At 38.5% G+C, this 18,420-nt stretch overlaps 1 protein-coding gene across 1 annotated transcript in view; it reads left to right on the top strand.

The window, feature by feature from the left end:
* OTUD7A (OTU domain containing 7A) overlaps window positions 1–18,420 on the top strand; it is a 247,310-nt gene that overhangs the window by 54,735 nt on the left and 174,155 nt on the right. The window contains exon 2 of the mRNA XM_006902543.1: window positions 12,766–12,948. Within this exon, the coding sequence (XP_006902605.1) occupies window positions 12,766–12,948 (183 nt within the window). The remainder of the gene's footprint in view (window positions 1–12,765; window positions 12,949–18,420) is intronic.

Here is an 18,420-nt window from a genome sequence, read left to right as displayed (position 1 = left end):
CGGCATCTCACTCCCTGATTTCAAATCCTACTATACTGCTGTAGTGGTAAAGACAGCATGGTATTGGTACATTGACAGACACATAGATCAATGGAATAGAATCGAGAATCCAGAGATCATCCCATCTATCTATGGTCAACTGATTTTTGACAAGGAGATGAAATCAGTCAAGTGGGGAAACGACAGCCTTTTTAACAAATTGTGTTGGCAAAATTGGAAAAGTATCTGCAAAAGACTCAAGCTGGACCCACACCTCACTCCATACACAAAAGCCAACTCAAGGTGGATCATGGACCTAGGACTAAAACCAAGGACTATAAACGTCATTACAGAAAAGCTAGGAACAACACTAGAAATCCCAATCCGCAACATAAACAGTCTTCCATGTATCCTGAAAAGCCTACAACCAGGAGAAGATAAAGTAGATGAATGGGATCTTCTAAGACTTCAATCCCTATGTACATCCAAAAACTTCTGCAATAGGGTAAAAAGGGAAGCCACCGACTGGGGGAAAAGTATTTGGTAATAACATCTAAAGTGAAATCTCCTTCTCAGCCTTTCAATCAGGTCCTGGGAGTGTAATTTACATACTTTAAAAACTCTTTGCTTGTAGAGGAAGTCTTTTATATTTGAAAATGTTACTCCTGAGAGAATAGATTCGCTCACCTTTGTGGAAATGAACCATGGAGTGTTTGGGTAGGATTAATGCCTGAGGTATAGCAGATACCAGGTTAAGTAAGTGCAACTTCTTGCCGGTCAACAAGGATATATTCTATGGATGTCATGATTTTGAGTGAGGGGGGAAACGATGTCATTCACATATTATGTTTTGAGTGTTTGGAAAAAAAAATTTAACAAATTATAATCAAAGTTTCTTTAAATTTAAAAGAAATAAAAGAATAAAGCTTTTATGTAAAAGAAAAAACAACACAAAACAAACAATAAAAAACCACAACAAGAAACCACGATCCAAAGTATGAGGTCCAATGTTTCAGATGCTGTCAACATGATGGAGGGACACATGAGCAGAATTGAAGAGATGGAACACAGAACCCATGACATAGAAGATAGAATTGTCACCACTGATCTGCTAGAGCAAAAAGCAGACTCAAAAAGGAAGGAAAAAGAAGAAAACCTAAGAATAATGTGGGAAACCATCAAGAAAAATAACATGCACATCATTGGAATCCCAGAACTTGAAGAAGCAAGTAAAGGCACTGAAAAATTTGTGGAGGAATTACTAGAGGAAAACTTTCCAGGCATAATGAAAAATGAAAGAATAAGGGGAGCTCTGGTGGCCTAGTGGGAAGAAGCTGCACTGCAATCCCAGAGGTGCACTGTTCGAAACCACCAGATGCTCTGCCGAGGAAGGAGGAACAATCTCCTCCTGTACCAGTCAGATCTGATTTGACGGTACACACACACAAAATAATAAAATAAAAAAAATTTAAAAAGAAAAATGAAAGAATATATATTCAAGAAGCCAACCAAACACCATATAGAATAGACCCCAAAAGAAAAACACCAAGGTATAACATAGTTAAATTTGCCAGAATCAAAGATAGGAGAGAATCTTGAAAGCAGTGAAGGGGAAAAGTAACCTACAAAGGATAGCAGATAAGATTAAGTGCTGATTTCTTAGCAGAAACCATGTGTGAAAGAAGAGGGTGGAAGGACTTATATAAAACACTCAACACAACTGTCAACCTAGAATACTGTACTCTGCAAAATTATGCATCAAATATGAAGGAGAGATCAAGATATTCCCAGAAAAAACAGAACCTAAGAGAGTTTGTAAAAACAAGACCAGCATTGCAGGAAACAATGAGAAATGTCCTTCTTACAGAGGTACCACAGAAAGCAACATGGACCAAAGTAACTAGCAAGAACACCAAAAAGAATTCAACAAAATGATAGCAATAAAACTCTGCCTTTCAATAATCACACTGAATGTGAATGGTTTGAATGCACCATTGAAGAGAAGAAGAGTAGCAGATTGGATAAAAAACTAAAATCCATCAATATGTTCTCTACAAGAGGCACACAAGAAAAATGAAGATAAAGAAAGACTAAAAATAAAAGGATGGGGGGAAATATACCAACAAATGGCAACCACAAAAAAAGCAGGAATAGCGGTATTAATCTCAGATAAAATAAATTTCAGAGCAAAAACCGTCACAAATGACAAAAGGTCACTACATAATGCTTAAAGGGTCAATAGAACAAGAGGACATGACAACAATAAGTATCTATGCACCAAATGAAAGACCTGCAAAATAGATTAAACAAATATTAACAAAACTGAAAAAGGAAATACACAGCACTACGATAGTAGTTGGAGACTTCAATACTCCTCTCTCAAGAAAAGATAGAAATACTAGAAAAAAAACTTAAGAAAGATGCTCAAGAATTAAACTAAATAATTAACCAACTCAACCTCATAAATATTTATAGGCTAATGGCACCCCCAAAAAACCACAGTACCTTCTTCTCCAGTGTGCATGGAACATTCTACAGACTAGATCACATTTCAGGTCACAAGGCAAGCATCAATAAATTTAAAAAAAAATAGAAATAATACAAAGCACTTTCTCAGACCACAATGCTACAAAATTAGACATTAATAACAAGAGGATTAAGGAGAAAAAAAAAACATAAACCTGGAAGCTGAACAACACCTTGTTTGAACATGAATGGGTACTAGAAGAAGAAAAAAATGAAATAAAAAATGTTCTTGAAACAAATGACAATGAAAACACCACTTACCAAAACCTCTGGGAGACAGCCAAAGCAGTAATAAGAGGTCAATGTATACCAATAAGCAAACCTATTAAAAGGAAGGGAAAAATAACTCTATAAGCCAACATCTCCTAAAAATTGAAAGAGAACAGCAAGAAAACCCAAGACCCTCTAAAAAACAGAAATTATAAAAATTGTTTTTGTGTTTGTTGTTGTTATGTGCCATTGAGTCGCTTGCGACTCATAGAGACCCTTATATACAAGAGCCCTAAACTCCATTCTATCTTGTGCCGACCTTGCCATCTCAAACACACTTATTCCCACCACTCCACTCACAGAATCGATCCATCTCTTCGAGGATCTTCCTCTCCTCCACTATCGCTCCACTCTCCCAAACGTGATGTCCCTCTGTAAGACCAGTCCCTCCTTGCAACATGCCCAAAGTATGTCAAATGAAGTTTCAGAATCCTTGACTCCAAGGAGCATTCTGGCTTCACCCTTTCCAGGACAAACCTGCTTGTTCTCCTAGCAGTCGATGGTATATTCAACACACTTCTCTAGCACCACAGCTCAAAGGCATAAATTCTCTTTCTTCCATCCCTAATCACTGTCCAACTCTCCGAAGCATAGCATGTAATTGCGAAGACTACAGCCTGGATTAGGCACACATTAGTCTCCAGCCTGACATTGTTGCTCTTCAGTACTCTTGAGAGGTCCCTCACAGCTGACCTTCCCAATGCAATTTGTCTCCTGATTTCCTGGCTGTTGTTACCAAGAGTGTTTACTGTGGAACCAAGTAAACTAAAACTGTTAACTATCTCAGTCTCTTCACCATCCATACTGATGCTGCCAATTGGCCCAGTGGTGAGAGTCTGTTTTCTTGATGTTGAACTTCAACCCATATTGAAGGCTGTTCCTTGACCTTCTGCAGCAAGCGCTTCAGGTCTTCCTCAGTTTCAGCAAGCAGGGTTGTGTCATCCACATAACGCAGGTTGTTGATGACTCTTCCACCAATCCTGCTGCCACATTCCTCCTCATACATCTCAGCGTATCAGATGATCTGTTCGCCATACAGATTGAAAAGGTATGGAGACAAAATACATCCCTGATGGACCTCCTTCTTGATTTTGAACCATGTAGTGTCTCCTTGCTCTGTTCTGATGACTGCCTCTTGGTGCAAGTATAGGTTTTGCATTAGCACAATCAAATGTTCTGGGATTCCCATTCTTCTCAGAGTCAGCCATAGCTGCTTGTGATCTGCACAGTCAAAAGCCTTTCCATAGTCAATGAAGCACAGATAGACATTCTTCTGGTATTCTTTGCTTTCTGCCAAGATCCATCTAACCTTAGCTGTAATATCCCTCGTATAACGACTTATTCTAAATCCAGCCTGCACACCTGGCAGTTCTCTGCTGACATATTTTTCCAAACGTTTTTGGATAATTTTCAGCAGAATCTTTATTACATGTGATATCAATGATATTGTTCAATAATTTCCACACTCTGTTTTGTCACCTTTCTTTCGAATGGGAACAAATATCGATCTTTTCCAGTCAGTTGGCTAGCTGGCTGTCCTCCAGATTTCTTGGCACAACTTAGTGAGCACATCCAGGGTAGCGTCTGTTGAAATAAATCAACTGGTATGCTGTCAACTCCTGGAGCCTTGTTTTTGATCAATTCCTTCAGAGCAACTTGACCTTCCTTCTTCATCACCATAGGCTCTTGCTCAGATATTATTTCATGAAATTCCTCCATGTCAACCCATTCCTTCTGATACAGTGTGACTCTGTGTACGCCTTCCATCTTCTTTTGATATTTCCTGGATCATTTAACATTCTATCCAAAGTATCCTGAAGTGTTGCCACCTGTGACTTGAATTTGTTTTTCAACTCCTTCAGCTTAAGAAATGCTGAGCGAGTTCTGCCCCATCAACAAGACAAGGAGTTGGTTCTTTGAAAAATTCCATAAAATTGATGAACCACTAACAAAAGAAAAGAAGGAAAAGACTCAAATAATTCAAATAAGAGGTAAAATGGTCTACATCACAACAGAACCAAGTAAAATAAAAAGGCTAATATTGGAATATTATGTAATATTATACTCAAACAAATATGAAAACCTAGAGGATATTGACGTTTAGAAATTTACAACCTACATAAACTGACACCATTTGAAATTGAACACCTGAGGAGACCCATTACAAAAGAAGAAATTGAAAAATTAATAAAACAACTTCCAGCCAAAAAAAGTCCTGGACCAGATGGCTTTACAAGTGAATTTTATCAAACATTCACAAAAGAACTGTCACCAATCCTACATAAACTATTTCAGAAAATAGAAAAAGATGGAATTCTCCCAGACTCATTCTATGAAGCAAACATATCCGTGATACCAAAACCAGGTAAGGATACCACCAAAATAGAAAACTACAGGCCAATATCTCAATAGATGCAAAAATCCTGAATAAAATAGTGGCCAAAAGAATCTGACGATACAGAAAAAAAAATAATTCACCATGACCAAGTGGGATTCATAACAGGGATGTAAGGATGATTCAACATAAGAAAATAAATGTAATTCATCACATTAATAAAGCAAAGAACAATAACCATGTGATCCTATCAATTGATGCAGAAAAGACCTTTGCTAAAATACAACACCATTTCCTGATTAAAACACTCAACAAAATAGGATTAGAGGGGAATTTCTTCAACATAGTAAAAAGTATTTATGCAAACTGAAAGCCAACATTGTTCTCAATGGAGAGAGATCAAAGGCATTTCCCTTGAGAAAAGGAACTAGGCAAGGATGCCCACTATCACCTCTCCTATTCAATATTGTTTTGGAAGTCTTAGTGATAGCAGTAAGACAAGAGAAGGAAATAAGAGGTATTCAAATTCGCAAAGAGTAGGTAAAATTATCTCTCTATGCACATGATACAATAGTTTACTTACAAAACCCTAAAGAGTTAGCAAGAAAACTACTGGATATGGTTCACCAATTCAGCAAAGTGGTAGGATACAAGATCAATATACAAAAATCAATTGGATTTCTCTCCAGTGACAAAGAGAATACAGAACTGGAGCTAAGAAAAATAATACCCTTCACAATAATTAATCACAAAATTAAACACTTAGGAGTAAACCTAACCAGAAGCACAAAGGATTTGTTCAAAGAAGATTACAAAACATTATTACAAGTAACAAAAAGAGTACTGGAGAGGTGGAAGAATATCCCTTGCTCATGGATAGGAAGACTCAATATTGTAAAAATGACAATTCTACCAAAGGCAATTTACATGTTCAATGCAATTCCAATACAAATACCAATCCCATTCTTCAGAGAGATGGAAAAGGCAATGTCCAATTTCATTTGGAATGGAAAGAGGCCCAGAATAAGCAATGCACTCCTTAAAAAGAGAAACATTATATTTGGGGGTAGGGGGTGGGGTTTGGGGGGGGGGGGGGGGGGGATTGTGTACCAAAGAGGGAGTTTTTCTTTTGTTTTTCAAGGAGAGGAGCAAATGGGGGGGAGGGGTTTGTGCGGGGAGAAGGGTGCAACAATGAATTAATGGAATCCCAAAATCTCTGTAGATGTTCATTGAAATGAAAAATAAGCAACCTAAATTTTTTTTTTTAAAAAAAGAGAAACATGGTAGGAGGCATCTCACTCTCTGATTTCAAATCCTACTACAGGGCCGTGGTGGTCAAGACAGCGTGACACTGGTACAATGACAGACACATAGAACAATGGAATAGAATTGAGAATCCGGAAATCAGCCCATCTACCTATGGTCAACTGATTTTTGACAAGGACATAAAATCAGATAAGTGGGGAAACGACAGCCTTTTTAACAAATGGTGTTGGCAAAAATTGTAAACTTTATGCAGAAAACTCAAGCAAGATCCACACCTCACTCCATATACAAAAACCAATTCAAGATGGATTATGGACCTAGGACTAAAACCAAGGACTATGGACTTCGTTAAGGAAAAGCTTGGAAGAACACTAGAAGTCCTAACCCACAACATATACAGTCTTCCAAGTATCATGGAAAATCTACAACCAGGAGAAGATAAAATAGATGAATGGGACCTTCTAAGACTTAAATCCCTGTGCACATCTAAAAGCTTCTCCAACTGGGTAAAAAGGGAAGCTGCAGATTGGTAAAAAGTATTTGGTAATGACATATCAGATAAAGGACTTTTATCTAGAATTTAAAAAGTACTCGGGCACCATAATATGGTAAAGGTAAATAACCCAATTGAAAAATGGGCACAGGATATAAACAGACACTTCACCAAAGAATACATTCAGATGGCGAACAAACACATGAAGAAATTTTCAAAATCCCTAGCTCTAAGAGAGATGCAAATCAAAACAATTATGAGATATCATCTCACCCCGGTAAGAATGGCAAAATTTAACACAACAGCAAACAACAAATGCTGGCGAGGTTGCAGAGAAACTGCAACCCTCATTCACTACTGATGAGCGTGTAAAATGGTGCAACCACTTTGGAAAGCTGTACAGCGCCGTGTCAAAAAGTTGCAAATAGATAGACCATTTGACCTAGCAAATCCGCTACTGGGAATTTACCCTAAAGAAACCATAACTGCCATCCAAGCAGATATTTTCACACCAGTGTTTATTGCGGCTTTGTTCTCAATAGCAAAGAGCTGGAGGCAGCCGACGTGCCCATCAACAGACGAGTGGATGGAGAAGCTCTGGTATATTTACACAATGGAATACTATGCAGCATTGAAAAACAAAGAACTCATGCAGTATTATTCAAAATGGATGACCCTGGAGGACATTATGCAGAGTGAAATATCTCAGTCACAAAAGGAGAAATATTACATAGGGTAATATTTCACAGTTGTAAAACGAGACTGACATCAGGGTAGAGAGAAGACAGAAAAGGAAGAGAGGAATGATGTATATTGCACTGAAACAGATGAGGGAGAGATCTGTTTAAAAGGGATAAATGAATGGGCATTCTTGTCATTACAGAAGTCCAAGGGAAGGCTGCATAGTGGAGTGGACTTGGGGGAAGGGATTGCATAACAACGAAGGAGTTGTTCTTTTTCTTTTCAAGGAGAAGAGTGATTTGTGGGGGAGGGATTGGGCAGGGAGACTAGTACAATAATGAATGACTGGAAACCCTAAGTCTCTGTAAACTTTCCTTAAAATTAATTTTAAAAAAGAGGGGGGGGAAAGACAAGTAATAGTAGGCATAGCTCAATGATGAGTAATTTTATAAAATACAGTGTATGAAAATGATCATGTGAAATACAATGTGAATAAAGGAATGTGTGGAACATAATGTACATTAATTTAAAACAATGAATATGAGTGTTGTATGCAAAACAGTATAAAATAGGAAAAGAACAACTTATGGCAAAACAGTATAAAATAGGAAAAGAACAACTTATGGCCTGAGAAATCAATAGAGGCCCATAATGAGTCTGAATCTATTCAATGCTAATGAATAGTGCTGCAAAAGGAGGTCTGGTGTGTAGTCAGTTAAGCCTTGAGCTGCGGAGAGGAAAGTCATTTATTTGAACTTATTCTGCAAAAGAAATTTGTGACAGCTTTTTCTCCTGGAAACCATTTGGGGAAGTTCTATTCTGTCCTATAGGGTTGAAATACAGTCGAAATGTTGTGAAGTCCACTCCAGTACCCACTTCTTAACCTCATTCATCTTTATAGACTAGTTTGCTGAGCACCTGTCTCATGTCACGCCAACTCTGTTTCATTACATCTCTCTACCTGGGCTGTAGAACCTACTTTCTATTATTACTCTTCAGAAATAAGGTGCCAATGGAGTTTCTGTTTTTCTTATATTAATCATAAACCAAAAGGTAAACTCTGAGCAAAAGCCGGAAGAAAATGTTGTGTACTGTTGAGTTAGAGCTGATGCATAGCTGACCTTCCTGTGGGTTTTCAGAGGCAGTTAACCTCTCGAGAGGAGATTGCCCATCCTTCTCCCACAAAGCAGCTGGTGGATTTGAACTGCATGCCTTCAGGATTGCAACACCTGAAGAGAATGTGGAGATCTGGTTTGTTTGGGTTTGTTTTGTTGGTTTTTTTTTTTTTTTAATTTTACTTTATTTTGTTTCGAGTGCACTGTATTTCACACTATTCTTCATTCACATTGTTTTTCATACAATCATTTCATTGCATTATGTTTTATAAAATTAATCACCATTGGCCTATGCCCATCATTACTCTGTCTTTTCATTACCCCCTCCCTCCACCCACCAAATTGTATAAACCTGTGGTTTTGCTCCTACCCCTCCTTACCCCTCCACACCCACTCTTTACCCCCTTGGCTCCCCATACATATTTTACTAATAATCCTTCTATTTTTTTTATGCACGTTTGGAAGCAGGCGTGGCATCCTCTTCCTAAATAGCATGCCTTGGAAACACTATGAACTTTGATAAATGTTAATAGTTGTAGAGGAGCTTCAGGTCTTTTGTTCATAGGGTCACTATGAGTCGTGCTTGACTTGAAGGCAATCATCAACAACAACAACATGTTCTTATGTGGTATTTGTCCTTATGAAACTGAGTTAATTCACTCAGCATAATGCTCTCCAGTCTCTCTGAAGTTACGTAGTATTTTTTTTAATTGTTGCTCCTGAATGCTGCATAGTATTCCGTTGTCTGAGTGTACCACAATTTCTCAATCCATTCCGTTTTGGTTGGATATTTGGACTGTTTCCATGTTCTTGCAGTAGTGAATAGCACTGCAGTCAATGTTAGTGTGCAAGCCCCCATTTGTGTCCCACTTCTAAGTTCCTTGAGTTGTATTTCTTTTAGTGGATTAACTGGGTCATACGGAGTTTCTATGTTCAACCTTTTTTTTTCTATGTTCAACATTTTGAGGCATCCATCATAAAACTGCCCTCCAGAGTGATTGTACCATTTTACAATCCCACCAACAATGTTTGAGAATGCCCTCCTGAACTTTAGCACTGTTATAAGGGTGAGATGGTATCTCAATATGTTTTTTTATTTGCTAGTGACTTTAGGCTTTTTTTCATGTGTATTTTGACCATCAGAATTATTGTACACAGAAAACCCAAGGACTCAACAACAATAACAAAAAGGAAAAAAAAAAAAGACGTTCGAGCTAGTGAACAAATTTAGTAGTATGGCAGGATGCAAGATCAATATCCAAAATCAGTGGGATTCTAATACAGTAACAAAGAGAACTTAGAGAAGGAAACCAAGAAAGCAGTATGATTTATAGTAGCCAACCACAAATTGAGATACTTGGATACTTGGGAGTGAACCTAACTAGAGACACAAAAGGCCTATACAAAGAAAACTATAGAACATTTTTGTGAGACACAATAAAAGACTTAAAGGAGTGGGGAAATGTGCCCTGTTCAAGGATAGGAAGACTCAATATTGTGACAATGACAATCCTACCAAAAGCAATCTACATATTCAGTGTAATCCTAATATAAATACCAAATTCATTTTACAAGGAGATAGAAAGTGAAATTGTCAAGCTAATTTGGAGAGGAAAGAAACCCTGAATAAGCAAAGCACTTCTGAGAAACAAAAATGAAGTGGAGGTATAGCACTCCCTGACCTCAAAATCTGCCTCACTGCTACTGGGGTGAGATAGTATCTCAGTGTAGGTTTTTGTTTGTTTTGCTTGGTTTGTTTTTTGCTGTTTTTTTGTTTGCTTGTTTGTGGTTTTTTTGTTTTGTTTTGTTTTTTGGTCTTTTGTTGTTGTTGTTGTTGTTACTTTGTGTCTCTCTTATTGCCAATGATTTTTATCATGTCTTCATGTATCTGTTGACCATTCTTCTGTGAAGTCTTTCCATGCCTTTTGCCCATTTTGTAATTGAGTTAGCAGTCTTTTTCTTTTGGAGGGCCTGGAGTATTCCGTAAACTTTTCCTATGAAACCCTTGTCTGAGATGGTATTGCCAAATGTGTGTTCTCAGTTAGTAGGTTTTCTTTCCTTCTGTTGAAAAAAGGTTTTGATGAGCATAGACATTTAATCTCTAGAAAATTGCATCCATCAATTTTCTCTTCTCCAGATTATGCATTTCTGGCTGAATTTGGCAGCCCCTTTATACTATAGACTAGGCCTTCTAAGCTTAGCTCCAGTTTGTGTCTTATTAATTTTATGATTTTGGCCTTTACTCCCAGGTCTCTGATCCACCTTGAGTTGATTTTTATGTATGGTGTGAGATGTGGATCCTGTTTCAGCTTTCTCCAGGTAGAAGTTTAGTAGGGTAACAAGCAATAAATTTTTGAGAGATGAGAACTCATACACTGTTGGTGGGATTTTTAAATGGTACAATCCCTCTGGAATACAATTTGGCATTTCCTCAAAAAGTTGAACATAGAAACTCCATATGACCCAGCTATTCCACTACTAGAAATATACACCAAGGAAATTAGAACTGAGACACAAACAGAGATCTGTACACAAATGTTTGTAGCCATGTCATTCACCATCACAAGAATATTTAAACAGCCTAGATGTCCAAACAAAACTGCATAAATTGAGAAATGTGGTACACTCACACAATGGGATACTATGCAGCACTTAGGCGCAACAATTTTTAAAAATACTACATAACTTGGGGGAGACTAGAGAGCATTATACTGAGTGAACTAGCTCAGTCTCATATGGACAAATACTGCATAAGACAATTATTGTAAAAATAGATACCTAGTAAAACATATATTGGAACCCAAGGGGGGAAGGGGGGAGAGTTGAGGGGTGAGGATGGGTAGGGGTAAAACCACACAGTCACACAGTTTGGTGGGTAGAGGGAGGACAGAGAAGGAAATGGGATAGATCTGAGTGAAAAGACAGGGTAATGATGGACAAGGTCTCAGTGGTGATTAATTTCATAAAATAGAATTCATGAGAATGATTATATGAAAAATTATTGTTGTTGTTATGTGCCGTTGAGTCGCCTGCAATAAAGAAGAATATAGTGAAACACAACATATACAAACTTTGTAAGCAAAACAATAAAAAAATTAAACCAAAAACCCTTACTGGTACTCATACAATCACAGGTACACAGACCAATGAAACAGATTTGAAAATCCAGAAATGGACCTTTCTATTTGTGGTCAACTGATATTTGACAAGGAAATAAAACCTATCAAATGGGAAAGTGACAACCTCTTCAACGAATGGTGCTGGCAAAACTGTATTACTAACTCTAGAAATCTGAAACAGATCTACATCTTACATCATACATGAAAATCAACTCAAGCTGGACCTTGGAGTAAAGCCCCAAACCGTAAAATATATAAGAAACAAACAGGGGCCAAGCTTAGAAGGCTTAGTCTATGGTATAAAGAGACTTCCAAATACAACTATAAATGCACAATCTGGAAAGGATAGAACTGATGAATGAGACTTTCTAAAGATTAAATCTCTGTGCTCATCAAAAACTTTTTCCATCAGGGAGGGAAAAACCACTTCTAACTGAGAAAGAACTTTTAACAATACTATCTCAAGCAAGGGTCTCATAATGAAGGTTTACAGAATTCTCCTGGGCCTTCAGAAGAAAAAAACTGATAACCCAATTACAAAATGGGCAAAAGACATGGAAATACTTTTCATAACGATTGTTTTTACTCATATTTTTCCTTTTGTTTTTATCCATTCTGAAAGTAAGTTCTATGATAGTTGATTTTCTAATAGTGATAACTAGAAATAAAATGTTTTGAACCATAGTAGAAATGTATGTATGTGTATGCACATATGCATGTGAGTGTGCACATGTCTCCACTACATGTGTGTTTTGTGTGTGTCTAAACTGTATGTAAACTTAGATATGGTTGTACTTCACATGGACATCTGTCATGGTTGTAAATTCTTAATTACGCCCATTTCACCCCTGGAAAGTAATAAACAAGAAGGAAGAAACTCTTCTTGTTAATGAGAAATTCTTTATTGCACATTTTCTTTTCTAAAAGGAACCCATTATTGATGCCTTAATATTATAATCTCTTTCTACATGTTGTTCACAGGCAAAAACTGGGATCTGACTGCTGCTCTGAGTGATTATGAGCAACTTCGACAGGTGCACACCACCAATCTGCCACATGTGTTCAATGAGGGAAGGTGCCCCAAGCAGCAGGAAAGAGACTTGCAACCATCTGGGCACAAGGTGGAGCGGCCCTGCTCACAGAGACAGGATGACATTGCCCAAGGTAAAGTCTATCCAAGAAGCTTAGATTGAGGCTGGTCCTAGCTTGTGTGCCTTCTCCAGCAGTGGTGTTAAGGTGGTGAAAAGATAGGCAAGATTGCCCTCCAAGCTATATTGGCCTCTTAGTGCACCATCTCATGTACTAAGCTGAAATACCCTAGGCAGGTTCTATCCACAGCAACTGCCTCAGAAAAGTAGAAAGTCCATTTCCTTGGAAACCAAACATAACTTTCTGTAATTAGTAACCAGATCTTTTCTTCTTCTTGGATTACTGTTTATTCTAAACATTTCTAGTTCCTTCAATTATTTCCCAGATACTATGTGTGAAAGAATTGGCAAAAATCAAGGCCCCAGGAATTGATGGCATCCAGTTGACATATTTCAACAAACACCTGGATGTGCTCACCAAGTTGTGCCAAGTAATTTGGAGGAAAACAACCTGGCTAACTGGCTGGAAGATATCTGTATTTGTTCTCATTCCAAATAAAGGACCTGACAGTGCGGAAATTATCAAACAATATCATTAATAACACATGAAAGCAAGATTCTGCTGAAAATGATCCAAAAATTACTGAAACAGCATGTCAACAGAGAACTGCCAGATGTGCAGGCTGGGTTTAGAAGAGGTCGCAGTACTGGGGATATTACAGCTGATGTTAGATGAAACTTGCCTGAAAGCAAGGAGTACCAGAGGAATGTTTATCTGTGTTTCATTGACTATGCAAAGGTATTTGACTGTGTGGACCACAACAAACTGTGACTAACTCTGAGAAGAATGAGAATCTCAGAACACTTATCATGCTTATGCAAAACCTATACTTGGACCAGGAGGCTGTTGTCAGAACAGAGCAAGGAGACATTGCATGGTTCAAAATTGATGTTTGTATGCCAGGAATGTGTCCTAGCTCCATACCTGTTTAATCTATATGCAGAACAGATTGTCAGGGAAGCTGGGCCCTGTGAAAAGAAATGTGGCATCAAGATCAGAGAAGGACTCATCAACAATGTGTTCTATGCAGATGATACAACCTCCTTGCTGAAACTGAGGAGGACCTGGATTCCTTGCTGCACAAGGTCAAGGACTGCAGCTTTCAATATGGATTGAAGCTCAACATCAAGAAAACAAAGATTCTAACTACTGGGCCGATTGACAGCATCATGACAGATGGTGAAGAGATTGAGACTGTTAACAGCTTTACTTTGCTTGGCTCCACAGTCAAGACTCTTGGTACCAGTAGCCAGGAAATCAAAAGAGCAATTGGTTTGGGTAAGTCTGCTGTCAGGAACCTCTCCAGAGTACTGAAGAGCAACATTGTCAGTCAGGAGACTAAGGTGTGCCTGATACAGCCCATAGTCTTTGCAGTTACTTGCTATATGTCAGAAAGCTGGACAATGAGTAGAAGTGATAGCAGAATTGATGACTTTGAGCTGTGGTTCTGGAGAAGAATACTGAATATACCATGGACTGCTAGGAGAACAAACAGGTTCAACCTAGAGAGGGTGAAATCATGCTGCACTTTGGATGCAAGGATTCTGAAGCTTCATCTGACATACTTTGGACATGTTGTAAGGATGGACCAGTCCTTGTAAAGGTACTTCATGAGTGGAGTGACAGTGCAAGAGAGGAAGACCTTTGATGAAATGGATTGATTGAGTGACTTGGGTAATGGGGATATGTGTGTCAGAAATAATAAGTTTGCCTCAGGATGGAGCAGCATTCAGAGCTGTTGTGTATAGGGTTGCAATGAGTCACAAGTGACTTGATGACATATAACAATAACAACAACAACCAGTGAGTTGTATCTGGCTCACAATAATGGTGTAAAACAGAACAAAACCTTGCTTGACACTGTAACACCCTCCTAATCTCTGCTGTGCTGCATCTTGTTCCTGTCACCATGTCAGCCTGTTTCAGTGAGGATCTACCTTTTGAGTATGCCTTTCCAGAAGTGGTCCTTTCTAGTATCATACTCTAAGTATGTGAGACAAATTTTTAACATCTTTGCTTCTAAGGAGTACTCTGGCTTTAATTCTTCTGAGACAGATTTGTTTGTTCTTTGGTAGTTTATTTGACTATATTTTAAATACTCTTCACCAACATGACAGTTTGGATACATCAAGTAGATAATAATGTAATATATTCTCTTAATAACCAAACCAGCTGTAATGCTCTTGACTCTTATCCAAGAGTTGCAGTAAGTACTGATGATCTTTCAGAAATAGATAACTTGACCTTTCATTAAGGTGTTTCTTGGTAGATTTGAACCATCAAACTTTTGGCTAATAGCTGAGCACTTAATCATTTGTACTACCCAGGGATTTTAGTCTTTAAATAGCAGCATATCATTCCACAGCATACAGTTGATTCTGGTGTGACATCATCCATTTCATTTCTTATTAATGTATTTGTTTTCCTTTAAAGTAACCAGTGTTCTGTCAATTTTGTTAATTTTTCTCAAGAAACACCTCCCAGTCTTATTGATTCTTTCTGTATCTTTCCTGTCATGTATTTCTGGTCTAATCTTTATTATCTTTCTTCTGGAAATTACAGAATTTTTTGCTATTCCTTTTTTTGGTTATTGGAGTCACTGGGTTAAAGTATAGGGTTTCCCCCCTTCATCTTAAGGTGTTCATTTGTTGCTATATTTGCCCTTTAAGCACTGGTTTGCTGTGTCCCAAAGGTATGTTGCATATAAATTCTTATTTACATCTTAACTAAATTTTTTATTTATTTCTACTATGCCCTGCTTGCTGAAACTGAGGAGGACCTGAAGCACTTGCTGCAGAAGGTCAAGGACTTCAGCCTTCAATATGGATTGAGGCTCAATATCAAGAAGACAAAGAACCAAATGGCAGCATCAGGATGGATGGTGAAGAGATTGAGGTTGTTCACAGCTTTAGTTTGCTTGGCTCCACAGTCAACACTCTTGACACCAGTAGCCAGGAAATTAAAAGACGTATTGCCATGGGAAAGTTTGCTGTCAGGGACCTCTCCACAGTACTGAAAAGCAATGGTGTCTCTCTGGAGACTAAGGTGGGTCTGATAAAGGCCATGGTCTTTGCAATCACTGGTTATGCATCAGAGAGTTGGACAATAACTAGGGAGGATAGAGGGAGAATTGATGCCTTTGACCTGTGGTGCTGGAGAAGAGTATTGAATATACCATGGACAGCTAAGAAAACAAACAGGTTCATTCTGAAGAGGGTTAAACCGGGAGGCAAGGATTCTGAGGCTTTGTCTGACATACTTTGGTCATGTTGTAAGGAGAGACCTGGAGAGGGACATCATGCTTGGGAGGGTGGAGGGCAGGAGCAAGAGGGGAAGGCCCTCTATAAGGTGGATTGATTCAGTGACTGGGGTAATTGGGATGGGTGTGTCAGAGACAGTGAGATTGGCACAGGACAGAACAGAGTTTAGGGCTGTTGTACATAGGGTTGCTATAAGTCGCAAATAACTCGACGGCACATAACAACAACAACTACAACAACAATTTCTACTATTACCCAGTAGATTTTGAGCAGGGTGTTATTTAGTTTTCATGTATTTTATTTATTCCCTCTGGTTTCTAGTTGTTGATCTAATTTTATTTTTTTTATATTTTTGTGATCCAAAAATTATTTTCTTTTGATATTTTAAAGTGTATTGATGTGTATTTATTGTTGTCTTGTTGTTGTTGTTGTTGTTGTTGTTGTGTACTGTTGAGTCTGAACCTACCAATAGCTTAGCCACTGGTGGATTTTCGAAGGCAGTTTATCACACAGTAGGAGACTGCCCACCTTTCTCCTACAGAGAAGCTGGTGAATTTGAACCAATGTGCCCTTAGGATTGCAGTGCAGCTTCTTACCACTAGGCCACTTGATGTTTTGTTGTTTTCATATGCTGTCGACTCGCAAGTGACTCATAGCGAACCTGTGTACAACAGCCGTAAACCCTGCTCTATCTTGTGCCAATCTCACTGTCTTCAACACACCTATTACCTCGATTACCCCAATCACTGAGTCAGTCCACCTCATAGAGGATCTTCCTCTCCTGCACTGTCCCTCCATCCTCCAAAACATGATGTCTTTCTCCAAGGACTGGTCCCTCCGTGCAACATGTCCAAAGTATGTCAGACAAAGCTACAGAATCTTTGCTTACAAGGAGCAGCCTGGTTTAACCCTCTCCATGGTGAACCTGTTTGTTTTCTTAGCAATGCATGGTATATTCAATGCTCTTCTCCAACACTCCTTCTATCCTCCCTAGGCATTGTCCAGCTCTCTGACACATAAACAGTGATTGCAAAGACCATGGCCTGTATCAGACACACCTTAGTCTCCAGAGTGACACCATTACTCTTCAGTACTTTGGAGAGGTCCCTAACAGCAGACTTTCCCATTGCAATATGTCTTTTAATTTCCTGGCTGCTGGTGCCCAGAATGTTGACTGTGGAGCCAAGCAAACTAAAGCTGTGAACAATTTTAATCTTTTCGCCATCCATCCTGATGCTGCCAATTGGACTAGTGGTGAGATCTTTGTCTTCTTGATATTGAGCCTCAATCCATATCTAAGACTGTAGTCCTTGACCTTCTGCAGGAAGTGCTTCAGGTCCTCCTCAGTTTCAGCAAGCAGGGTTGTGTCATCTGCATAAGAGAGATTGTTGATGAATCTTCCTCCAATCCTGATGCCACACTTCTCCTCATACAGCCCAGACTCTTGGATAATCTGCTCTGTATACAGGTTGAAAAGGTATGGAAATAGGAAACTTGGCATACATCCTTTCCAATTTCGAACCATGCAGTGTTTCCTTGCTCTATTCTGACGACTGCATCCTGGTCCAAGTATAGGCTACACATTAGCCCAATCAAGTTTTTGAGGATTCTCTTTCTTCTCAGAGTCATCCACAGTTTCTTGTGATCCACAAAGTCAAATGCCTTTGCATAATCAATGAAACATAGATAGACATTCTTCTGGTACTCCCTGCTTTCAGCCAAGATCCATCTAACATTATCCCTAGTACTGTGACCCCTTCTAAACCCAGCCTGCAGTTCTGGCAGTTCTCTGTTGATGTGCTGTTCCAGTCATTTTTGGATAATCTTCAGAATCTTGCTTACATGTGATACCAATGATATTGTTTGATAATTTCCACACTCTGTTGTGTCACCTTTCTTTGGGATGGGAGCAAATATAGATCTCTTCCAGTCAGTTTGCCAAGTGGTTGTCCTCCAGATCCCTTGACACAACTTGATGAGCACTTCTAAGGCAGCATTTGTTACTTTAAATACATCAATTTGTATACTATCAATTCCTGGGGTCTCATTTTTTGCCAGTTCCTTCAAAGCAGTTTGAACCTCTTCCTTCATCACCATAGGTTCTTCCTCATATGTTGTTTCATGAAATTCTGTGTGTGCCAATTCCTTTCAGTACAGTGACTCTGTATACTCATTCCATCTTCTTTTTTTTTTTAAATTTAGGTTTTTATTTTTCATTTCAATGAAC

This window comes from Elephantulus edwardii, unplaced genomic scaffold (assembly GCF_000299155.1).
Source record: "Elephantulus edwardii isolate Elephantulus edwardi_28Jun2011 unplaced genomic scaffold, EleEdw1.0 scaffold00426, whole genome shotgun sequence".
Classification (NCBI taxonomy): Eukaryota; Metazoa; Chordata; class Mammalia; order Macroscelidea; family Macroscelididae; genus Elephantulus; species Elephantulus edwardii.
Note: the sequence above shows the minus strand (reverse complement) of the source record. Positions and strands in the feature narration are given on the sequence as shown.